The sequence below is a fragment of the Anomaloglossus baeobatrachus genome, chromosome 2 (assembly GCF_048569485.1).
Source record: "Anomaloglossus baeobatrachus isolate aAnoBae1 chromosome 2, aAnoBae1.hap1, whole genome shotgun sequence".
In the NCBI taxonomy this organism is placed as follows: domain Eukaryota; kingdom Metazoa; phylum Chordata; class Amphibia; order Anura; family Aromobatidae; genus Anomaloglossus; species Anomaloglossus baeobatrachus.
In genome coordinates, this window is record NC_134354.1 from 623,458,479 (window position 1) to 623,482,992 (window position 24,514).

The 24,514-nt window shown below is 43.4% G+C and overlaps 1 protein-coding gene across 4 annotated transcripts in view; it reads left to right on the plus strand.

The window, feature by feature from the left end:
• Window positions 1-24,514, plus strand: part of DGKH (diacylglycerol kinase eta) — a 353,417-nt gene that overhangs the window by 218,415 nt on the left and 110,488 nt on the right. For all 4 annotated transcript variants that reach the window (XM_075336859.1, XM_075336858.1, XM_075336860.1 and 1 more), the window contains 2 exons: window positions 17,952-18,056; window positions 18,724-18,856. In XM_075336859.1, the coding sequence (XP_075192974.1) occupies window positions 17,952-18,056; window positions 18,724-18,856 (238 nt within the window). The remainder of the gene's footprint in view (window positions 1-17,951; window positions 18,057-18,723; window positions 18,857-24,514) is intronic.

The following is a 24,514-nucleotide window of genomic DNA, read 5'->3' on the forward strand; positions in this document are numbered from 1 at the left end:
GGACACAAAACGCCAAAGACTGACCAGAGCGGCACGGATGACAGAAGAAGACGCCAGAGAGTGAGTATAAGAACGTGGGCAGGGGTTTTAGATTTAAAGCACCACTCCAGCCCTGAAATAAAATAAAATGATTCAGTGGTGCTTTAATCCTATAACTGATGTTGTGAGTAGAGATGAGCGAGTACTGAAATATTCGTTATCACTATACTGATAACGAGTACTTTGTAATCGCGTATTCGTTCCGAAGTCAATGGAAAATGCGAGTAATTTTCTGCTGGACCCAACAAAGAGATCTGGGAACCTGAGGAAAAGGCTGAAATGGATGGGAAAATGATGAAACTGAATGGGGATAGTTTGGAAAATATGCCTGCATGCATTTCTGATTCACATATGGTTTCTGGGCATAAGGATGTCACAGTATTACGCCACTTATTCATTCTCTCGCTCCTGCTCTCGCTGTCTCACTCTCCAAGCGCGTTATACTCACCGATCACCAGAGCGGCTGTCACACTGCTCTCGCGGCCTCATTCTTCTTCCCTACTCGCTCATTAGGCTCATACATATTCACTGCTTCTCCTGACCACCGGCATCTGTGATTGGTTGCAGTCAGACCTGCCCCCATGCTGAGTGACAGCTGTCTAACTGCAACCAATCACAGACGCCAGTGGGCGGGTCTATATCGTACAGTAAAATAAATAAATTAAAAAAAAGTGTGTGCGATGCCCCAATTTTGATACCTAGCCAAGATAAAGCCCCACATCTGGGGGGTGGTATGTTCAGACTGTTAAGGCCTATGGTTATTAGTCTCTCCCCAGCCTAAAAATATCAGCCAGCAGTCGCCCGGAATTGCCGCATCCATCAGATGCGACAGTCCCAGCACTTTATCCAGCTCTTCCCGATTGCCCTGGTGCGATGGCAATCGGGGTAATAAGGAGTTAATGGCAGCCCACAGCTGCCACTAAGTACTAGATTAGAGTCATGGCAGACGTCTTAGACATTCCCTCATCATTAATCTGTAAGTGAAAGTAAATAAATAAATGCAAACACCTAAAAATCCTTTATTTGAAATAAATGACAAAAAAGCACCCTCTTTCACCACTTTATTAAAACCCCATACACCCCTCCAGGTCTGACGTAATCCAAACGAGGTCCCACTACGCTTCCAGCACTGCTACATCTGACGCTCACTGTGAGCACAATAGAACAAGACTGCCCGCTGTGTGCTCACTTCAGTCGTGGACTCCAGGACACATGGACTCCTGCTGTGACCGCAAATCACCCGAGTGACGTCACTTGTGCGGCTCACTTCACTTGCTGTGTGGAGCTCACAGCGGTTAGTCATTTTCTATGATGTTCGCTGTGACAGGACAGGGATGTAGCAAAGCTGAATCGCCTTGTGACCTTGTGTGGATTACGTCGGACCTGGAGGGGTGTTTGGGCAAGGTTAATGAAGTGGTGAAAGAGGGTGCTTTTTTGTCTTTTATTTCAAATAAAGGATTTTTTTCATCAGTTTCGTGAAGGGATGTGTCCCATAGATGTCTGCCATCACTAAGCTAGGGCTTCGTAGCAGCTGTGGGCTGTTATTAATTAATTATTACCCCGATTGGCACTGCACCAGGGTAACGAGAAGAGCCGGGCCCAGCACCAGAATTGGCACATCTTATGGATGCGCTACTTCTGGGGCAGTTGTGGGTTGCTATTGTTAATGATGGCCCTTCCCACCCTAATAATATCAGCCCCCAGCTGTCTGCTGCAACTTGGCTGGTTTTAGAAAAATTGAGGAGACTCCATGTCATGTCATTTTTTTTTTTTTTTAATTCAATCAAATAAAAAAAGTTTGGGATCCCGTCTATTTTTCATAACCAGCCAAGGTACAGCAGACAGCTGAGGGTTGCTGCCCGCAGCTGCTGCTGTTCTTGTGCTTGATATGAAAAATGTGCGGGGACCTCATACCGGGTTTTTTTTACCCCTCCAAAAAAATTAAACAGCTGGCCTGGCTAGCTATCCTTGTATCAACCTATTAAAAAAAAAATAAATAAATAATACACCATGGCTGCGGTGTTCCCACGTGAAGTATCGCAAGCAGCCTGTGACGTTACCGCTAGTCAAAGACTCGGGCCGCCCATGAGACTTTAAGTCATGGAAGTTAACCAATCACAGTACTGCTACAGCCAAGATGGCTGCAGCATTACTGTGATTAGTTAAGAAGCCCAGCATGTTTATTGGCTGCAAATCAGACGCCAAACCTGCTGTGCGGGACATACGAATATTGCGAGGTGAGTACACAAAAACTCGCAATGTTATGAGTAACCCAAATACCATACTATCCGTGCGAGTAGCGAATAGTGACGATTACACTCGCACATCACTAGTTGTGAGTTTAGCATAAGGCATTTCACTGCTTAGCGTCTCTGTTATTAACTGTGGTGCCATATGTGACGGCTGGAGGCAATACATTGATCTTCGCCCATTGAGATACTTTGTTAAATCTTGTGCGATTGTATGGAAGCGATTCCTCTTCCCCCATTAGACTGTAATGCAGTCGTGGCTCCACACAGTTTTTAGGTAGGCAAGCCGTTTTGATAATGTGATTATTTGCCAGACAGGGTTTTCCCGTGTACCAATCTTGGTTTGGGACATATTACAGACTCTTTTTGTGCTTATTTTAATGTTCTAGTTTCAGAACAAAAATGTAAGGAATACACTGTAGATCCAGACAGAAGACACTGTATACAGATCCAGACAGAAGACACTGTATACAGATCCAGACAGAAGACACTGTATACAGATCCAGACAGAAGACACTGTATACAGATCCAGACAGAAGACACTGTATACAGATCCAGACAGAAGACACTGTATACAGATCCAGACAGAAGACACTGTATACAGATCCAGACAGAAGACACTGTGGATCCAGACAGAAGACACTGTAGATCCAGACAGAAGACACTGTAGATCCAGACAGAAGACACTGTAGATCCAGACAGAAGACACTGTAGATCCAGACAGAAGACACTGTAGATCCAGACAGAAGACACTGTAGATCCAGACAGAAGACACTGTAGATCCAGACAGAAGACACTGTAGATCCAGACAGAAGACACTGTAGATCCAGACAGAAGACACTGTAGATCCAGACAGAAGACACTGTAGATCCAGACAGAAGACACTGTAGATCCAGACAGAAGACACTGTAGATCCAGACAGAAGACACTGTAGATCCAGACAGAAGACACTGTAGATCCAGACAGAAGACACTGTAGATCCAGACAGAAGACACTGTAGATCCAGACAGAAGACACTGTAGATCCAGACAGAAGACACTGTATACAGATCCAGACAGAAGACACTGTAGATCCAGACAGAACACACTGTATACAGATCCAGTCAGAGGACACTGTAGATCCAGACAGAAGACACTGTATACAGATCCAGACAGAAAAACACTGTGGATCCAGTCAGAAGTCACTGTGGATCCAGACAGAGGACACTGTGGATCCAGACAGAGGACACTGTGGATCCAGACAGAGGACACTGTGGATCCAGACAGAGGACACTGTGGATCCAGACAGAGGACACTGTGGATCCAGACAGAGGACACTGTGGATCCAGACAGAGGACACTGTGGATCCAGACAGAGGACACTGTGGATCCAGACAGAGGACACTGTGGATCCAGACAGAGGACACTGTGGATCCAGACAGAGGACACTGTGGATCCAGACAGAGGACACTGTGGATCCAGACAGAGGACACTGTGGATCCAGACAGAGGACACTGTGGATCCAGACAGAGGACACTGTGGATCCAGACAGAGGACACTGTGGATCCAGACAGAGGACACTGTGGATCCAGACAGAGGACACTGTGGATCCAGACAGAGGACACTGTGGATCCAGACAGAGGACACTGTGGATCCAGACAGAGGACACTGTGGATCCAGACAGAGGACACTGTGGATCCAGACAGAGGACACTGTGGATCCAGACAGAGGACACTGTGGATCCAGACAGAGGACACTGTGGATCCAGACAGAGGACACTGTGGATCCAGACAGAGGACACTGTGGATCCAGACAGAGGACTCTGTGGATCCAGACAGAGGACTCTGTGGATCCAGACAGAGGACTCTGTGGATCCAGACAGAGGACTCTGTGGATCCAGACAGAGGACTCTGTGGATCCAGACAGAGGACTCTGTGGATCCAGACAGAGGACTCTGTGGATCCAGACAGAGGACTCTGTGGATCCAGACAGAGGACTCTGTGGATCCAGACAGAGGACTCTGTGGATCCAGACAGAGGACTCTGTGGATCCAGACAGAGGACTCTGTGGATCCAGACAGAGGACTCTGTGGATCCAGACAGAGGACTCTGTGGATCCAGACAGTGGACTCTGTGGATCCAGACAGTGGACTCTGTGGATCCAGACAGAGGACTCTGTGGATCCAGACAGAGGACTCTGTGGATCCAGAGAGAGGACACTGTAGATCCAGAGAGAGGACACTGTAGATCCAGAGAGAGGACACTGTAGATCCAGAGAGAGGACACTGTAGATCCAGAGAGAGGACACTGTAGATCCAGAGAGAGGACACTGTAGATCCAGAGAGAGGACACTGTAGATCCAGAGAGAGGACACTGTATACAGATCCAGACAGAGGACACTGGATACAGATCCAGACAGAGGACACTGTATACAGATCCAGACAGAGGACACTGTATACAGATCCAGACAGAGGACACTGTATACAGATCCAGACAGAGGACACTGTATACAGATCCAGACAGAGGACACTGTATACAGATCCAGACAGAGGACACTGTATACAGATCCAGACAGAGGACACTGTATACAGATCCAGACAGAGGACACTGTATACAGATCCAGACAGAGGACACTGTATACAGATCCAGACAGAGGACACTGTATACAGATCCAGACAGAGGACACTGTATACAGATCCAGACAGAGGACACTGTATACAGATCCAGACAGAGGACACTGTATACAGATCCAGACAGAGGACACTGTATACAGATCCAGACAGAGGACACTGTATACAGATCCAGACAGAGGACACTGTGGATCCAGACAGAGGACACTGTGGATGCACCCAGGGGTCGCCGTAGGCTTCCAAGGTCATGTCCTGATAGGCTATGTGCCCACGGGACAACGTACCCGCGGATTTTGTTGCACGTTTACCGCAGCTATCCATTGCTGCGATAGATCTGCGGAGTTGTTGCGGTAAACCTGTGGAAACAGTGCCGATTTCGTGCAGAATTCCTGCGGAAGTCCCGCCATGTATATCTATAGTGCAGGAGCGGGAATTCTGCAGATATTTCTGCATGAATACCATAATTGACATGCAGGTATGTGTGGCTGCGGGAAATCCGCAGCATATTCCGCAGCCGCACATACCGCACCATTGATACAGCACTCCCCAAATCCCATAGGATAACATGGGGAGTGTCTGTACTTGCTAGAACCTGCGGATTTATCTAGAAAATCCAGATAATTCCGCAGGTTTTCCGCGGCACAATCCGTGTGTACATTGTCCCGTGGGCACATAGCCATATAACTGTGTTCAGGAACAATAATATTATCATTGCTGATAATTTGGGAATGAACTTCCCAGTAAGACAATCTGCACTCTTTTTTCCGTTTGATGTACAGATGGTGACACTGCATGTCCCAGCAGGGGGTGATTGAGAAGTCCTGATGGAGGGTTGATTGTACATCTCTAGATGAGGACGCAGGGCTGGATGATACTGATGGTTATGTGTAGTATTTGCACCATTATCACGGTAGATGTTTTCTAACAGTAAATATGAATGCAAGCATGAATAGGAAATGCTAGTCTTTCAGACTGGGAAATCACTAGGAGTGGCATGGCTGAATAGACAGGGTCCGTAGATTTTGCCTTCTTGGGTAAATGAAGCACTTTTTATTTGGGGAAGCAAAATAATTTGTTGCACGGATCTAGAAGGTGAAAACATGCTCATTTATTTTCTCTATTGCTGAGGTTTTTTTCCTCCGGAGCGCTCCCACGCAGTTTCAGATCCGTCAGCCCCCCTTCCAGTAAAGCAAGCCTCCACACTTGATGTGTTTTATCGTATAGTCGGTGACACAATATGAAAGACTCTAACTTTGTGTGATATCAAGTACCCAGCTTTTGTAAGTTTCTATTACTAAAGAGTGTGTCAGTTGTCAAAATAGGAAAATGTTTTTCAGATTTTTAGTATTATGAATTGATAGTTTCAGTTCCTTCACTACTAAAATGACAGCATACAGTGAACGTGATACTTCTTTGTTTTTCTTAAAATGATTTGACTATGAGATATAAATATAACAGTAAAAACGGAAAGGAGATGCCTTCATGGTTTGTTTTGGGTTTCTTTACAATTATGGTGCCCCTCTGTAGGGAGGAAATACACATTACTCACAAAAAGGTAGGGATATTTGACTTTTGGATGAAATTTCAGGATGATGCTTAAATCCTTTTCTAATCTTCTGATTGTACATGGCCAACTGTTCAATGTTCAGTACTGATTGCTCAGTTTCCTGTTCTCTAACAAGGAGCCTAATGACAAAATTCACATTTGTTTGATCCATGAATTGTCCAATAAATTTTGGTGTTCAGTTAAAATTGGCATTTAAACTGTTCCCCTCATCATGCTGTTCACATTTTGCTATGAGACCAAGAAGACTTTTGACAATTGATCAACAGTACCTTGTCATTGCGAGTGTCATCAGCAGGATGCAACAGAGATACAGAGAGACTGTAAGAGTCACAGAAAGGCATAGAAGTGGACGTGCTTTGGCCACATCCCACACTGATGAACAATGCCCTTCGGAACCAGATGATGAATGCCACACGACTCAAGGGACATTTAAGGGAGAGGCACCCAAGTGTCATGTCAGACCATTTGAAACCGTTTACATCAGCGTAGTCTGTGTGCTGGACGACCTGCAGGGGTACCTGACCACACCACCAGTCACAAGCGTCATCATCTTGCTGGACGAGTGACCAGTGGATCTCAGTGCTGTTCACTGATGAAAGTTGATTTACGCGGTGCAGAAATGATGGCCACCAATGATGTTGGAGTCATTAAGGAGATCATTGTGCATTAGACGCTGTTGTCACCAGATGAGCCTTTGGTGATGGTGTTAGAATGGGCAGGTGTGTCAAGTCAACACCGAATTGCCTTAAACTTTGTGAATGGTACAGTGACAAGCCCCTACTACTTGAATAACATAATTAATCCGCTAATTGTCCTTTTGCATGAACCACACAGGTCTTGTTACATCTTCATGGACGACAATGCTCCAGCTCATTGAGGTTGTATCATTAGGGAACAGCTGCTGGAGACTGGGGTACCTAAATTAGAGTGGCCTGCACATTCTCCAGACCTGAATCTCATAGAAAACCTCTGTGATCAGCTGAGTCGCCATGTAGAGGTTCCTAACTATGTACCCCAGAACCTCAATGATCTGAGGGCAGCCCATCAGCAGACAATAACTCCACTTGTGAACAGCAGGAGACGTCAATGTCAAGCTGTAATTGATGCTCAAAGCCAGAGAAGGGTGTAACCACCACTGTTGGCTTTTGTTTCAATAAATTGTTTGAGGTGATGAAATCGCCATTGCATGCTTCTACTTAAATGCCATACTTTCATGATAAAATATCACTTTAGCTTGAACTTTTTACGTTTTGCATACATTTTACCCGAAAGCCAAATATTCCTAACTTTTTTTTGAGCTGTGTTAATACACAGTGGCATGCAATAGTTTGGGCACCCCTGATCAGAATTACTATTATTTTGAACAGATAAGCAGGTTAAAGACCAAATGTTCTTTAAAATGCATAAAGTTAAAGTGACACGTTTCCTTTTGTATTTTAGGCAAAAAAAAAATATTTTCATCTTTTACATTTTAAAAATTACAAAAAGGACAATGGGTTGATGCAAAAGTTTGGACACCCTTGGAGATATGTGCGCTCAAATAGCTTTGACCAAGGTTTCAGACTTTAAGTAGCCTGTTGGGGTTATGGCTTGTTGACGAGCAACGTTAGGAAAGGCCAAGTGATGCAGATTTCACAGCTTTATAAAAACCCAGCTTCCTCTAACCTTTAAACCAAAAAACAACAGCCATTGGTTCTTCTTAGCAGCTGCCTAGCAATGGTGGTGAACGTCCACAAAGCAGGAGAAGGCTATAAGAAGATAGAAAAGAGTTTTCAAGTTGTCCTTTCCACAGTTTGAAATGTAGTTAGCAGGAACAGTAGAGGTCAAGATAAGGTCTGAAGGGCCAAGCAAAATTTCTGCAAGAGCTGCTCTTAGGATTGCTAGAGGGTTAAATCAGAACCCCTGCTTGACTGCAAAAGACCTTCAGCAGACTTTAAAGTTGTAGTACATTGTTCTACTTTCAGACACCTGCAACAAATATGGCCTTCATAAAAGAGTCATCACAAGTAAACCTTTCCTGCGTCCTCACCATAAAATTCAGCATCAGAAGTATGCAAAATAACATCTAAACAAACCTGATGCATTTTGGAAACAAGTCTTGTGGACTGTGGAGGTTAAAATGGAACTCTTTGGTCACAATGATCAAGGTATATGTGGAGAAAAAAGTGCACAGAATTTCAGGAAAAGAACACATCACCAACCATTAAGCATGGGGGTGGATCAATCATTGTTTGGGGTTGTGTTGCCGCATTGGAAACATTTCATGAGTAGAGGAAAGAATGGAATAAATTAAATTTCAACAAATTCTTGATGCAAACATAACACCATCTGTAAAAAAACCTGAAGTTGAAAAGAGGATGGCTTCTACAACTGTCAAAATACACACCAGACTACCTTAAAAGGCACAAGCTGAAGGTTTTACAATGGCCCTCACAGTCCCCTGATCTGAACATCATTGAAAATCTGTGGCTAAAACCCAAAAGAGCAGTACATGCAAGACGAGCCAGGAATCTCACAGAACTGGGAGACTTCCAAGGATCAATGGATGACCATCCCTCCACCAAGAATTGAAAAACTCTTGGCTGGCTACAAAAACCATTTACAAGTTGTGTTACTTGCCAAATAGGGTGCTATTAGGTGCTAACCATGCGGAGTGCCAAAACTTTTTCATCGGACCATTTTCCTTTTTTGCTCATTTTAAAAATGTAAAAGATTAATTTGTATTTTAGGCAAAAAAAAAGGAAATGTGCATCTTTTTTAACTTTTTGCCAAAAAGAGATCATTTAATATTCAACCTGCTTAACTGTTTACAATAACAGCAATTTTGACCAGGGGTGCCGAAATTTTTGCATGCCACTGTAGTTAAACACGCTATAGATAGAGATACAGAGAATGTACGGTATATATTACAATAGTGTATATAATCAGATCTAAATCCGACTTGACAAGCTGAAGTGTTTTACATTGAAAATCTACCTACTTTCCTACTTAAGGCCCTTGTTCGCACTGGGAAATAACTTTTTCTGAAGAAAAATCCACAAACTCTGGCAGAATACCGCACCCGCGGAAAAAAAACGCGGTCATAATGTACCCACTGTTTGCCGCGGTCTTCCTGCGGTTTTGTCCCTGCGCTTTTTTACCATTATCTATGGCAAAAAACGCAGGTACCAGCGGAAATTAAGTGACATGCTCATTCTTTTTGCTGCAGAAATTCTGCAGCAAAAACCTGTAGGTAAAAAAGTTCAGTGTTCGCACAGCATTTTCCTTTTTCCGTAGGTTTTACTAGGGAAGGACTGCAGCAAGATTAGGAACAAAAACCGCACCTTTTCTGCCTCGAAAACCGTGGCAAATCCACGACAAAAACTGCAGTGTGCGCACAGGGCCTTAGTGCATGTTCACATGCTATGTTTTTTGCATGCATGTTTTCCATTCCAAGTGAAGAATATTTCTGAAATCTCATGCACGTGCTTCTTTTTTTATCTTGTGTATTTTATCCATCAATGTGTTTTTACAAATCTGCCGTATGTCAATTCTGTCAGTGGTTTTGCAGTGTTTTTCAACCACTGAAATGAATGGAGAAAAACACAAGTAAGAACGCGTCAGTCGCACAAAAAACACATAAAAAAGTATGTAAAAACATGGGAAGGAAAAACTGCTTAAATTGCAAACAAGTGGTTTGTAATGCAGATTGGTCTGCTGCAAAAAGTCAAAATGTACTTGTACCTTAAAGGGAATCTGCCATCAGGTTTTTGATCCCTTATCTGAGAGCAGCATAATGTAGAGACAGACATTGATTCTAGCGATCTATCACTTACTGAGCTGTTAACTATCGTTTTGATAAAATCAATGTTTTCTCTGCTGCAGATCTATCAGTTATACAGAGCTCATAAGTATGCTGGACTACCTGGAAGCACCCCAAGTAGTCCTATTGATATCTACTGCTGAATTACCGTATTTTTCGGACTATAAGACGCACCGGACTATAAGACGCACCCTGGTTTTAGAGGAGGAAAATAGGAAAATAAAACTTTAAGCAAAAAAATGTGGTCATGACACACTGTTATGGGGCTAGGATCTGCTGCTGACACTGTTATGTGGGTAATGTCCCCAAATTCTCTACTAAGGTACCCCATCCTGGTAATGATCCTCCTGCCTTGTATATGATCCTGCTATAAACCCCCATCCTGCTCATATATACCCCTATCCTGCTCATATACCAGCATCCTGCTCATATTCCCCCATCCTGTTCATATACCCCCATCCTATTGATATACCCCCATCCATCCTGCTCATATTCCCCCTTCCATACTGCTCATATACTCCCATCCTGTTCATATACCCCCATCCTGTTCATATACCCCCATCCTGTTCATATACCCCCATCCTATTGATATACCCCCATCCTGTTCATATTACCCCCATCCTATTGATATACCCCCCATCCATCCTGTTCATATACCCCCATCCTGTTCATATACCCCCATCCTGTTCATATACCCCCATCCTGTTCATATACCCCCATCCTATTGATATACCCCCATCCTATTGATATACCCCCATCCTGTTCATATACCCCCATCCTGTTCATATACCCCCATCCGATTGATATACCCCCCATCCATCCTGTTCATATACCCCCATCCTGTTCATATACCCCCATCCTGTTCATATACCCCCATCCTATTGATATACCCCCATCCTATTGATATACCCCCATCCTGTTCATATACCCCCATCCTGTTCATATACCCCCATCCTATTGATATACCCCCCATCCATCCTGCTCATATTCCCCCATCCCTCCTGCTCATATACCCCCATCCTGTTCATATACCCCCCATCCATCCTGCTCATATTCCCCCATCCATCCTGTTCATATACCCCCATCCTGTTCATATACCCCCATTCTATTGATATACCCCCATCCTGTTCATATACCCCCATTCTATTGATATACCCCCCATCCATCCTGCTCATATACCCCCATCCTGTTCATATACCCCCATCCTGCTCATATACCCCCATCCTGCTCATATACCCCCATCCTGTTCATATACCCCCATCCTGTTCATATCCCCCCATCCTGTTCATATACCCCCATCCTGTTCATATACCCCCATCCTGTCCATATACCCCCATCCTGTTCATATACCCCCATCCTGTTCATATACCCCCATCCTGTTCATATACCCCCATCCTGTTCATATACCCCCATCCTGTTCATATACCCCCATCCGATTGATATACCCCCCATCCATCCTGTTCATATACCCCCATCCTGTTCATATACCCCCATCCTGTTCATATACCCCCATCCTGTTCATATACCCCCATCCTATTGATATACCCCCATCCTATTGATATACCCCCATCCTGTTCATATACCCCCATCCTGTTCATATACCCCCATCCTATTGATATACCCCCCATCCATCCTGCTCATATTCCCCCATCCCTCCTGCTCATATACCCCCATCCTGTTCATATACCCCCCATCCATCCTGCTCATATACTCCAATCCTGTTCATATACCCCCATCCTGTTCATATTCCCCCATCCTGTTCATATACCCCCATCCTGTTCATATACCCCCCATCCATCCTGCTCATATACTCCAATCCTGCTATATGCCCCATCGTGCTCATATACCATCCTAGTATATGGCCTGTATCCTATAGCACAGAGAAAAAAAATAAACGTTTATACTCACCTTTTCCTCACTCCCTCCAGCACCGATCATCTTTCTTTCTGCCCCGCTGACCTGTGTGTGTGGAGCCGTTTCCCTGCAGCATCAGGATGTCTTCCTGTCTGTGCTGATCAGCTGACCGGCACAGACAGGAAGACATTGCGTGCTGCAGGGGGACGGCTCCACACACGGGGACGGGTGAGTGTACTGATTCACTGCACCCCGCGCTGATGATGATGCGCGGGGGGCAGTGAATACAGCCGCACATGATCACTCCAGGCTGTAATTGCCAGGGGTGATCATGCGGCCGGCTCTTTACTATGCGCGCGTCCCCGCTCATCCTCCCGCCCACCTGCCAGTGCCGGCTTCTGCGCTGAGAGATGGGCGGGATGATGGGCGTGCATATGTAATGAGCGGGCCCACGTGGTCACAGCAGGCTGCTACAGCCTGCTCGTGCCCCCGATGACCCGCTCCACCGCAGCACCCTCCTTCCCGGCCGCAGCCCTATAGTCAGACCATAAGACGCACCCCCAACTTTCCCCCAACATTTGGGGGGAAAAAGTGCGTCTTATGGTCCAAAAAATACGGTAAACAGTGATTTTATCAAAACTACACTAAGCAGCCCAGTAAGTGACACATCTCTGGAATCAGGATCTTTGTCCCTATGTTATCCTGATATTAGATTAGGTTGCAAAAACGTAGTGACAGATTCCCTTTAATTATAACCAGATTAGTAGTACAGTACATTACTTGATCTGTACAATGGGAATACAGGTGACAAGTGACAACTTCTATTTGAGTTGTGATTGTGGCTTCTTTGGTTGTCACATGTTTTTTTTTAATGGCTCATTAGTATTTTAGTAACTGAACTCATCATTACTCCTGGATCACAAGCATGTATATCTTTTCTCCGAGAGAATGGGATCAATTATGTTAATGACATTCTGATCAGAGTTTGATTAGAGTGTCAGCTTAGTGTGATCCAATTCTCTTGCATATGAAAATGTAGCACATGTAAAGCGAACAAAATGTATCCATCTTCTCCATTATGCAAATTTACGGAAATCTGAGTGCACTCGGATGTCATTCGAGGGCAAGTCTGATGATTTCCACAGATGCATAGACTTGATTAGATGCATAGTGTCCGATTTTGATTTGCTACTTGCAGCATTTTGCACATTTTTCTCACTCGGCATGAGAAAAAAACACTGATGGGCACTGCCCCATGGTAAAACATTGGTCCAAGTTCTATCCTACAAAACTTTGGATACCAAATGTCCAAGTTATTTGGTGTGAGCGAGCCCTTAAAGGGAACCTGTCAGGTGCAATAGGCACCCAGAGCTTCGAGCAGTTCTGGGTGTATATTTCTAATCCCTGCCTATCCGTCCCTGTATACACTATCATAGATAGAGATCTTTAGAAAAAGTATTTCTAAAGATCTTTTACCGTATGCTAATGAGCGCGGGGACTAGTCCCCTGGGCATTAGTTCCCTTGCCAGTCGCCCCAATTAGCATGTTAGTACGCCCCTGTGGGTGTGCTAACATGCTAATGAATACGCAGCGTCAGAGGATGATCTCACTCACCTCTCCGCCGCCATCGCGTCCGACGGGTGTGATGCCCAGAGAGGAGAGAATCTGTAATAGGAGGGAGTGGTCTACTGTGTCGAAGGCAGAGGACTGGTCCAGGAGGAGGAGAACAAAGTAGTGTCGCTTGGCTTTGGCGATTAGTAGGTCATTGGTGACTTTGCTTAGGGCAGTCTCAGTAGAGCGATGCAGTCGGAAGCCAGATTGTAGCTGGTCAAAGAGGGAGCAGGAGGAGAGGAATGAGGACAATTCAAGATGGACATGCTGTTCCAGTAGTTTTGAGGCATAGCGAAGAAGTGATATGAGAGGGTATCTAGACACAGTGGATGGGTCAAGGGAGGGCTTTTTGAGGATGGGTGTGACCGAAGCATGTTTAAAGCATGAAGGAAATACACCAATTGTTAGTGATAGGTTGAAGAAATGGGTTAGGGTCGGGATGAAGACTGTGGTGAGATTGGGGATGAGGAGGGATGGGAGTGGATCAAGCGGGCAGGTTGTGAGATTTGATCTTGTGAGTAGAGTGGAAAGATGATCTTCTGTCATGGTAGAGAAGCTGGATTTGGAGGAAGAGGGCTGAGTAGTTGTGAGAAGGGGCTGTGGTGATTGTGGGCCAAAGCTTGCTCTGATGTTCTCAATCTTCTGCTTGAAGAAAGAGGCAAAGTCTTCAGCTGAGATGAGAGGAGGGAGGTGGTGCTGGAGGATGGAGGAGAGAATTGAAAGTGTTGAATAGCTGTTTAGGGCTGTGAGAGAGAAAGGATATGAGGGAAGAGAAGTAGGTTTGTTTTCCAGCAGTGAGTGTGGACTTGAAAGTGGTGAGGGACTCTTTATATGCAATGAAGTGCTCAGTGGAATCGGACCTCTTCCATCTGCGCTCAGCAATTCTGGAAGCCCGTCTCAGTTCTTTAGTCTGACTCGTGTGCCAGGGTTGCCTGTTGATTGTGCGAGTTTTGATGTGTGTGAGGGGGGCAGCTAATTCGAGAACTGCAGAGATGGTGGTGTTATATAAAGTGGCAGCAGCATCTGCATCGTGTAAAGAAGCAATGTCTGAGAGAGGGAGAAGGGACTCAGAGAATGAATGTAAATCAAGGTGTTTGCTATTTCTGCGAGGGTGTGAAAGTTTGTGGAGGGGGGGTTGCATACTTGGAGAAGAGAGGGTAGAGAATGTGAGTAGGTTGTGGTCAGACATGGGGAGAGGTGAGTTAGAGAGGTTAGATAGGGAACAGAGGTGAATGAAGATGAGGTCCAGTGTGTGGCCATTTTTGTGAGTAGCTGCAGAAGACCATTGAGTGAGACCAAAGGAGTAAGTGAGTGTTAGAAGTTTAGAGACATATGAGTGGGAAGTGTCAGTGGGGATGTTGAAATCACCCATGATGATAGTGGGGATATCAGTGGAAAGGAAGTGTAGTAGCCAGGTGGTGAAATGGTTGAAAAAGGCAGAGGCTGGCCCTGGAGGGCGGTAAATGACAGCCGGTTGGAGGGGGAGTAGATGCGGACAGAGTGCACCTCAAAAGAGGGGAGAGTAACAAAGGGTGGCAGTGGAATTGGTGTAAAGGAGCATTGGTCGTAGAGGAGCAAACCTACTCCTCCACCATGCTTGTTACTGGGGCGGGGTGCGTGAGACAGATGGAGACCGCCATAAGAAAGTGCAGCAGGAGAGGCTGTGTCAGAGGGGGTGAGCCAGGTTTCTGTGATGGCAAAGAAGGAAAGTTTATTAGTGATGAAAAGATCATGAATGTAGGAAAGTTTGTTGCAGACAGAGCGAGCGTTCACTAGAGCTCCTGTTAGTGGGACTGGAGGTGCGGGGGTCGGGTGAATGGGTATAAGGTTAGAAGGATTTGAATGTTCCCTTAGTCTGGTTCAGTAGACTACACAATCATGGGGAAAACTGCTGACTTGACAGATGTCCAGAAGACAGTTATTGACACACTCCATAAGGAGGGTAAGCCACAAAAAGGAATTGCTAAAGAAGCTGGCTGCTCTGAATGCTGTATCCAAGCATATTAATGGGAATTTGAGTGGAAGGAAAAAGTGTGGTAGAAAAAGGTGCACACACACCCGGGATAACCGCAGCCTTGATAGGATTGTTAAGAAAAGGCCATTAAAAAATTTAGGGGAGATTCACAAGGAGCGGACCGCTGCTGGATTCACCACACACAGACATATCCAGGACATGGGCTAAAACTCTCACATTCCTTGTGTCAAGCCACTCATGACCAATAGACAACGCCAGAAGCGTCTTACCTGGGCCAAGGAGAAAAAGACCTGGACTGTTGCTCATTGGTCCAGGGTGTTGTTTTCAGATGAAAGTAAATTTTGCATTTTATTTTGAAATCGCGGTCCCAGAGTCTGGAGGAAGAGTGGAGAGGCCACAATCCAAGCTGCTTGAGGTCTAGTGTGAAGTTTCGACAATCAGTGTTGTTTTGGGGAGCCATGTCATCTGCTGGTGTAGGTCCACTGTGTTTTATCAAGACCAAAGTCAGTGAAGCCGTCTACCAGGAAATTTTAGAGCATTTGATGCTTCCCTTTGCTGACAAGCTTTTTGGAGATGGAAATTTAATTTTCCAGCAGAACTTGTCAACTGTCCACGCTGCCAAAAGTACCAATACCTGGTTTAATAACCACAATATCACTCTGCATGATTGACCAGCAAACTCACCTGACCTAAGGAGTCAAGAGGTAGATGAGAGACACCAGACCCAGCAGTGCAGATGAGCTGATGGCTGCTATCAAAGCAACCTGGGCTTCCATAACACCTCAGCAGTGCCACAGGCTGATCGCCTCCACGCCACGCCACATTGATGCAGTAATTCATGCAAAAGGAGCCCCCAGCTAAGTATTGAGTGCATTTACTGTACATGTCATATCTTTCGTTTTATAAGATGCACCGGATTAGAAGACAAACCTCAAATTTAGAGATAAGTAAAGATAAAAAAAAAATGGGTTCAGTTTTATACTCCGGTGTTGTCTTACCGGAGGAGGTCGGCTGCGGTGGTGGAGTGGAGTCACAGGAGGCAGGGGTGGTGCTGGTGGGGTCTGTCCTGGCAGCAGTGGATTTTGTCTTGGCAGCGGAAGCTGTGCTGGAAGCTGTGGCTGTGTGGAGCAAGCCCTTGCGACAGGTGTCCCAGATGCTGCCCGCACGGAGAGGCAGCCTGCCCCTGCCTGCATAGCCAGCCACCTGCTCCAATTCTCCAGCTCCCGGTAAGCTATATTCGGATTTTAAGACGCACCCCTCATTTTCCTTCCAAATATTTGGGAGGTAAAGTGCATCTTATAATCTGAAAAATCAGGTACTTTTCCGTAGGCCAACATTTCTGAGTTCAAAATCATTTTTTCAGTTGCTCTTATATAATATTCTAATTTTCTGAGATAATGACTTTTGGATTTTCATTGGCTGCCATAATCATCAACATTAACAGAAATAAACACTTGACATGGATCACTCTGTGTGTAATGACTTTATATAATATATAGGAATAGATCACTCTGTGTGTAATGACTTTATATAATATATAGGAATAGATCACTCTGTGTGTAATGACTCAATATAATATATAGCAATAGATCACTCTGTGTGTAATGACTCAATATAATATATAGCAATAGATCACTCTGTGCGTAATGTGTTTACATTTTTTATATTTTCTTATATTGAATCACCGAAATAGATTAACTTTTGGATGATATTCTAATTTATATAATTATTCACACACACACACACACACACACACACACACACACACACACACACACACACACACTCACTCTTGTATATATATGTATGGCCATATTTACAGTGTGGTGTAAAGCCATTTCTAGGCAGAGAACGATGTGTTCCTATATTTTCTCCATCCTAAACCTTCAGAGTTATATCTAGGAAGACTTTCTGCTCCTTTTTATCCTCCCTTCTGTAAAAAAAAAAAAATCTTACGAATGAGTCTGCTGGGATGAGGATAAGTCTTGCTTGCGGTGGTTTACAATGAGATGAAAGTGGACTCTTCCCCCCACTCTCACACGGTATTTTTCATCAAGACAGTATGCAAAGCTTAAATGATTATGCAGCTCTGAAGAACATCTGATCAGAGCAAGTGAAACGCGGATCTCCGCACGGCTTTCACAGCTCCGCCACACACTCAGTAGCTTAGTACAGTTAGATCAGCAGCTTTTTTTAATTTTCTTACTCAATTTGTTGTTTTTTTTTTTTTCCCTCCTCTCTTTTTCAGATAATCACTCCTTTTCGAAGACTCATATTGTGTGCCGAGAACAGGAAAGAAATGGAGGATTGGATCAGCTCATTAAAGTCTGTGCAATCCAGAGAGCATTACGAGGTAGGCAATTTCTTTATGTGATGAAATGAAACTTGTGTGATGCACCAAGCGGGGAGTTCAGACCGTAATTGCCGACCCTGGCACTAGGCTGCCAATTTAGGTGCATTTTGTAGTGGTGGGGACGCGCATTATCTGACCATATAGTGGCGAGCCAGTTGTTTTACTTTTTAGGTAGTGATCATTTTAGGATAGTCCTTTTGTATTTCTGTGGGTATGCATTAATATACGCTTATGTGGACAGAGATAAATATTTCTAGAAGTCTATCCAAAGATATTTAAGTAAATTTAAGTTGGAAATAGTAAATTTAAGTTGATATATTATATATAATTATCATTTATGACGTTAGAAACAATCAAATAATGAAATAACATTAATAGCTGCAATATTTCTAAATACAGAAGATCTTATCAGAAGTGTCTGATCTGATTCGGTTTGTTATAGCCTGCGATCCTATAGCTTCGTTATATGCAGCATTTGTCAGGGAGGAAATCTGATTTGTATTTAACGCTATATCTTTCTGGCTTTTACCATTGAATTATTATAAATTACTTTCATGTTGAGATCTTTAGATCCTGCTTTGTGGTATGTTCTTCTACTTTTTTGTTGCATAGATTGATTTAGCTGTAGCTGTACTGCCAAATTTTGTCTCAACTTCTCCCTTGTTAGACCGCACAGTTTAATGTGGAACATTTCTCAGGAATGCATAACTGGTACGCCTGCTCCCATGCCCGCCCTACCTTTTGTAATGTGTGCCGAGAAAGCCTCTCTGGGGTCACCTCTCATGGACTGTCTTGTGAAGGTAGGTGACGACTGAATTAGTTCTGGCACTGATCATTTTTAATTGAATTAGCATGAATTGGGGAACTGCACGGTAAAGAATGTTAAAGGGAACCAGTTTCTAAATTTGAGTGACTGAACTGGTGGTATAATGCTGCAGATCTTGTACGCAGCATCTCAAACACATCTTTCCGTAAACTGTCCATTTTCTCACGATTGTAAAAGAAGTTTTGTTTCAATGCTCACTATAAGGGTAAAGCTTACAAAGAGTCATGGAGGTGGTACTGTTGCCATGCAGAATCATGGCATCTTGACACACCCATACCTTCTAGATTTAACATTCATCTGGGTGTTTAATAACCTTGAAAAAAACAAGCATTGCACCTCCAAATATAGAAAGTGTGAACAGGTGCTAGCTGCTAAAACTGCGCAAAACACAAACAAAAGGATATAGCAGCACTCTGTAAGCACCAAGACATATGCAAACATAGAGTATATAAAATTTAATCTGCATAATGCTACATAAAATATACTTAGAAAAAGGAAAGTTTTTAGCGCAAGTATTGGCCAGTTTATGTGTGCCCATCAACCGCGGCAAGGTAACTTTTCTTTGGTATGACCCAATCTTAATGTTATGTTTCTCCTGGACTAAAAGTCTACAAATCTAGGGACAAATAGGATCTGGCACACTAATTAAAACCACTCTATGGGTGACTGGCGCGGAGTACAGTCAGAGTAGGAGGCTGTCTACACCTCCAATATATACTGCAAAAAAACTAAATATATATATAAATACTTAATTTCCAAATATAGGAAGTGTGAACAGGTGCTAGTTGCTAAAACTACACAAAAGGATTTAGCAGCACTCTCTAAGAACCGATATGTATGCAAATATAGAATATATAAAATTTAAACTGCATAATGCTATATAAAATATATTTAGAAAAATTAAGGTTCATAGCGCAAGAATTGACCAATTCATGTGTGCCCATCAACCGCGGAAAGGTGACCTTTCTTTGATGGGACCCTATGTTAGTGTCATGTCTCTCCTAGACTAAAAGTATACAAATACAGTGCCTTGCAAAAGTATTCGGCTCCCTTGAATTTTTCAACCTTTTCCCACATTTCAGGTTTCAAACCTAAAGATAAAAGTTTTAATGTTATGGTGAAGAATCAACAACAAGTGGGACACAATTGTGAAGTTGAACAAAATTTATTGCTTATTTTAAATTTTTAAAAAAAATAAATAACTGAATAGTGGGGCGTGCAATATTATTCGGCCCCTTTACTTTCAGTGCAGCAAACTCACTCCAGAAGTTTATTGAGGGTCTCTGAATGATGCAATGTTGTCCTAAATGACTGATGATGATAGATATAAGCCACCTGTGTGTAATCAAGTCTCCGTGTAAATGCACCTGCTCTGTGATAGTCTCAGTGTTCTGTTTAAAGCACAGATAGTATCATGAAGACCAAGGAACACAACGGGCAGGTCCGTGATACTGTTGTGGAGAAGTTTAAAGCCGGATTTGGTTACAAAAAGACTTCCAAAACGTTAGCCCTCCCAAGGAGCACTGTGCAAGCGATCATATTGAAATGGAAGGAGTATCATACCACTGCAAATCTACCAAGACCTGGCCGTCCATCCAAACTTTCATTTCAAATAAGGAGAAGACTGATGAGAGATGCAGCCAAGAGGCCCTTGATCACTCTGGATGAACTGCAGAGATCTACAGCTGAGGTGGGAGAGTCTGTCCATAGGACAACAATCAGTCGTGCACTGCACAAATCTGGCCTTTATGGAAGAGTGGCAAGGAGAAAGCAATTTCTCAAAGATATTCATAAAAAGTGTTGTTTAAAGTTTGCCACAAGCCACCTGGGAGACACACCAAACATGTGGAAGAAGGTGCTCTGTTCAGATGAAACCAAAATTGATTTTTTTGGGCACAATGCCAAATGATATGTTTGGCATAAAAGCAACACAGCTAATCACCCTGAGCTCACCATGCCCACTATCAAACTGGTGGTGGCAACATCATGGTTTGGGCTTGCTTTTCTTCAGCAGGGACAGGGAAGATGGTTAAAATTGATGGGAAGATGGATGGAGCCAAATACAGGACCACTCTTGAAGAAAACCTGTTGGAGTCTGCAAAAGACCTGAGATTGTAAAGGAGATTTGTCTTCCAACAAGACAATGATCTCAAACATAGAGCATAATCTACAATGGAATGGTTCACAAATAAACGTATCCAGGTGTTAAAATGGCCAAGTCAAAGTCCAGACCTGAATCCAATCGAGAATCTGTGGAAAGAGCTGAAAACTGCTGTTCACAAACGCTCTCCATCCAACCTCACTCAGCTCAAGATATTTGCAAAGGAAGAATGGGCAAGAATTTCAGTCTCTCGATGTGCAAAACTGATACAGACATACCCCAAACAACTTGCAGCTGTAATCGTAGCAAAAGGTGGCGCTACAAAGTATTACTGTAAAGGGGACGAATAATATTGCACGACCCAATTTTTAGTTATTTATTTTTTTAAAAAGTTTAAAATAACCAATAAATTTCGTTCAGCTTCAAAATTGTGTCCCACTTGTTGTTGATTATTCACCATAACATTAAAATGTTTATCTTTATGTTTGAAGCCTGAAATGTGGGAAAAGGTTGAAAAATTGAAGGGGGACGAATACTTTCGCAAGGCACTGTATATAGGCAGATAAGATCTGGCACTAATTAAACCACTATAGCTAATGGGCAGAGAACACAGTCAGAATAGGAAGCTGTCTACACCTCCAATATATACTGTAGAAAACCAAAACACTGCATCTCCAAATCTAGCAAGTGTAAACAGGTGCTAGGTGCTGAAACTACACAAAACACAAACAAAAGGCTGAGGCAGAGGCAGCACTCTGTAAGCGCCAAGACTTATGCAAGCATAGAATATATGATATTTAAACTGAATAATGCTATATAAAATATACTTAGAAAAATGAAGGTTCTTAGCTCAAGAATTGACCAATTCATGTGTGCCCATCAACTGTGGAAAAGGGAAATAGATGCAGTGATCTCCAAGGCACTGTGGCTCCGATTGTTCCCGCTGGTCTTGATGAGGAGGAGTGCTGGAATCTAATGTTTCTGATTCATTAAGAGGCACATGCGTCCATGTGCGGGGCTCATCGCAAACCTTACTCCAGTCCCTGCTAGAGTAAGATTTGTGATGCAGTAAACACTGCCACTCAACTTGAGTTTGATGAGCGGCTGTCACCGCGCCCTTCCCAGCTCAGGCTTTGGAGACTTTCTTGGAACTGAGTGAAAATGGCATTAAAATGGCAAAAGGAAATTTTAGCGCATCCTTGAGTTGCTCTAAAATTTTACATGTTTTCAAAGCCATTTATGCCAGAATACCAATGCAAAATCTTCTGGTTTTGACCCCTGGTAAACTCTTTTCACATCGGGCATTCTGAGATAAAGCGTCTGTTTTGGCCAGAATGAAAGGCGTTTAAACAAGGGCTCATATGGATGATCTTTATACGTCGTGGCTCAGTGGTTAGCACTACAGTCTTGCAGCGCTGGGGTCCTGGGTTCAATTCCCACCAAGGACACCATCTGCAAGGAGTTTGTATGTTCTCCCCGTGTTTGCGTGGGTTTCCTCCGGGTACTCCGGTTTCCTCCCACACTCCAAAAACATACAGTTAGGGACCTTAGATTGTGAGCCCCAATGGGGACAGTGTTGCTAATGTATGTAAAGTGCTATGTCATTAATAGCGCTATATAAATGAATAAATTATTATTATTATTATTATTATTATGTCGTACAAGTTCATGCTTTTTGGTTCTTCACTAGAAAATCTGATGACTACCTCCTTTTAAGTTATACATAAATCCTATTATGCAAGGTGCATTTTAAGTGTTGTAAATTAATAAAAAAAAATTAAGGGTATATAGCAGCATGGGGGTATATAGCAGGATGTGGGCATATTCCAGGATGAATGTATATAGCAGGATGGGGGTATATAGCAGGATGAGGGCATATACCAGGATGGGGTACCTTAGCAGAGAATTTGAGGACATTACCCCCATAACAGTGTCAGCAGCAGATCCTCGCCACATAGCAATGTGTCCTGACCACATTTTTTGCTTAAAATTTTATTTTCCTATTTTCCTCCTCTAAAACCAGGGTGCGTCTTATAGTCCGAAAGTACGGTAACAATGAGAAGTATTTCTTAAATGATCCTGGCTAACACTTTTGTATATGTGCGGCAACAATCTGATTATTATTAGGGATGATCGAGAATCACAAATATTCGGCAATATTGGGCTTCGCGAATATCCGACAAATAGTTTGCTGCTATGCGAATATTCGATACGCAATGTAAGTCTATGGGAAGCCCGAATAGTTGCTATTCGGCAACTATTCGGGCTTCCCATAGACTTACATTGCGCATCGAATATTCGCAAATCGTCGAATAGCGGCGACCTATTCGGCAAATATAGGCGTTGCCGAATATTTGCGGTATTCGATCATCCCTAATAATTATCCTTTTCTCTCACATAGTTCAATAGTCTGCCATTTTACAACCATCCTGCTTTTACCATAAAAGTGCACTAACTTCTTGGTAAGCTGTGATAGCCTTATGTTACAAAGAGCAGCCAACCGGAGGAAGCAGAGCTACAGGGGGTGGAGAGCGCAGCAGTGTGAGCCAATGAGAAGACTGGAGGTGTGTCTCAGACTCCCCATAGTCTCTGAAGATGAATTGTAGTCAGAAATCACAACTTTGCCCTAATGTAAAGGCAGAAAAACCTGAGGACAATATATCGTAGTTAATCGTACATTGTAGGCACTTGGGTAGTAACTACAAATCATTTTTGATCTCCTCACTGAACAGTTGCTTTAACTATACTCCACAATTAGAAAAAGTCTTAGGTCAAAGAGCCCCTGTCACTTACCATAAATATGTATTTTTTTTACTTGATTTAAATTCTGCTGCTACCCCAAATCTGGATTATTTATAGATTTTTTCTTTTTTAAACTATTACTCTTTTTTCTTTCTATTTTGCTTTCTGTTCCTCTTGGTGCCCTGCATGTAAATCTAGTTTTGTAAGTGAAGAAGGTGTGATCTTGAAGAAGACCCACATATTCCCTTTCTGTTGCACCTGTCAATCTAATAGCAGTGCATTGCTGGAACTTTACTTGCACATATTTCTGAAATAAAACATCCAATCTCTGAACAAAAGGTATGGTTACATTCAGCATCCTAGCTACAGTATAACACTGGCTTTACTTAATATATGAAAATTCTGCTGGTTGGGTACCTTTTAACCCACTGCTGTACACAGATAGATAGAAAAGGTCCCCTGTGTAAGAACAAAATTTGGGCCCTCTGCAGCCCAAAATGTCATCATAATGCACAATTCCCACTACTTTGGATATAGAAATAGGCCCCCTTACTTTTTGGGCTCTTCTGCGGCTGACCAGTTATAACATTTGGGAAAAGAAGCACTTGATTCTGCTAAAGTCCTCAGCATTTCTTTCTGTCCTTCTGTTTGTAAAGGGGTATTGTGCAGTTGATCCTCCTGTACTCTGCCGATGCTGTGCTGTGTGGGTGCAGGGTGCTCCGGCTGGAAGCGTTACCTAAACATCCAGCATGGTTGAATGTCACAAAATGCTGGAATCTGACGTTAGAA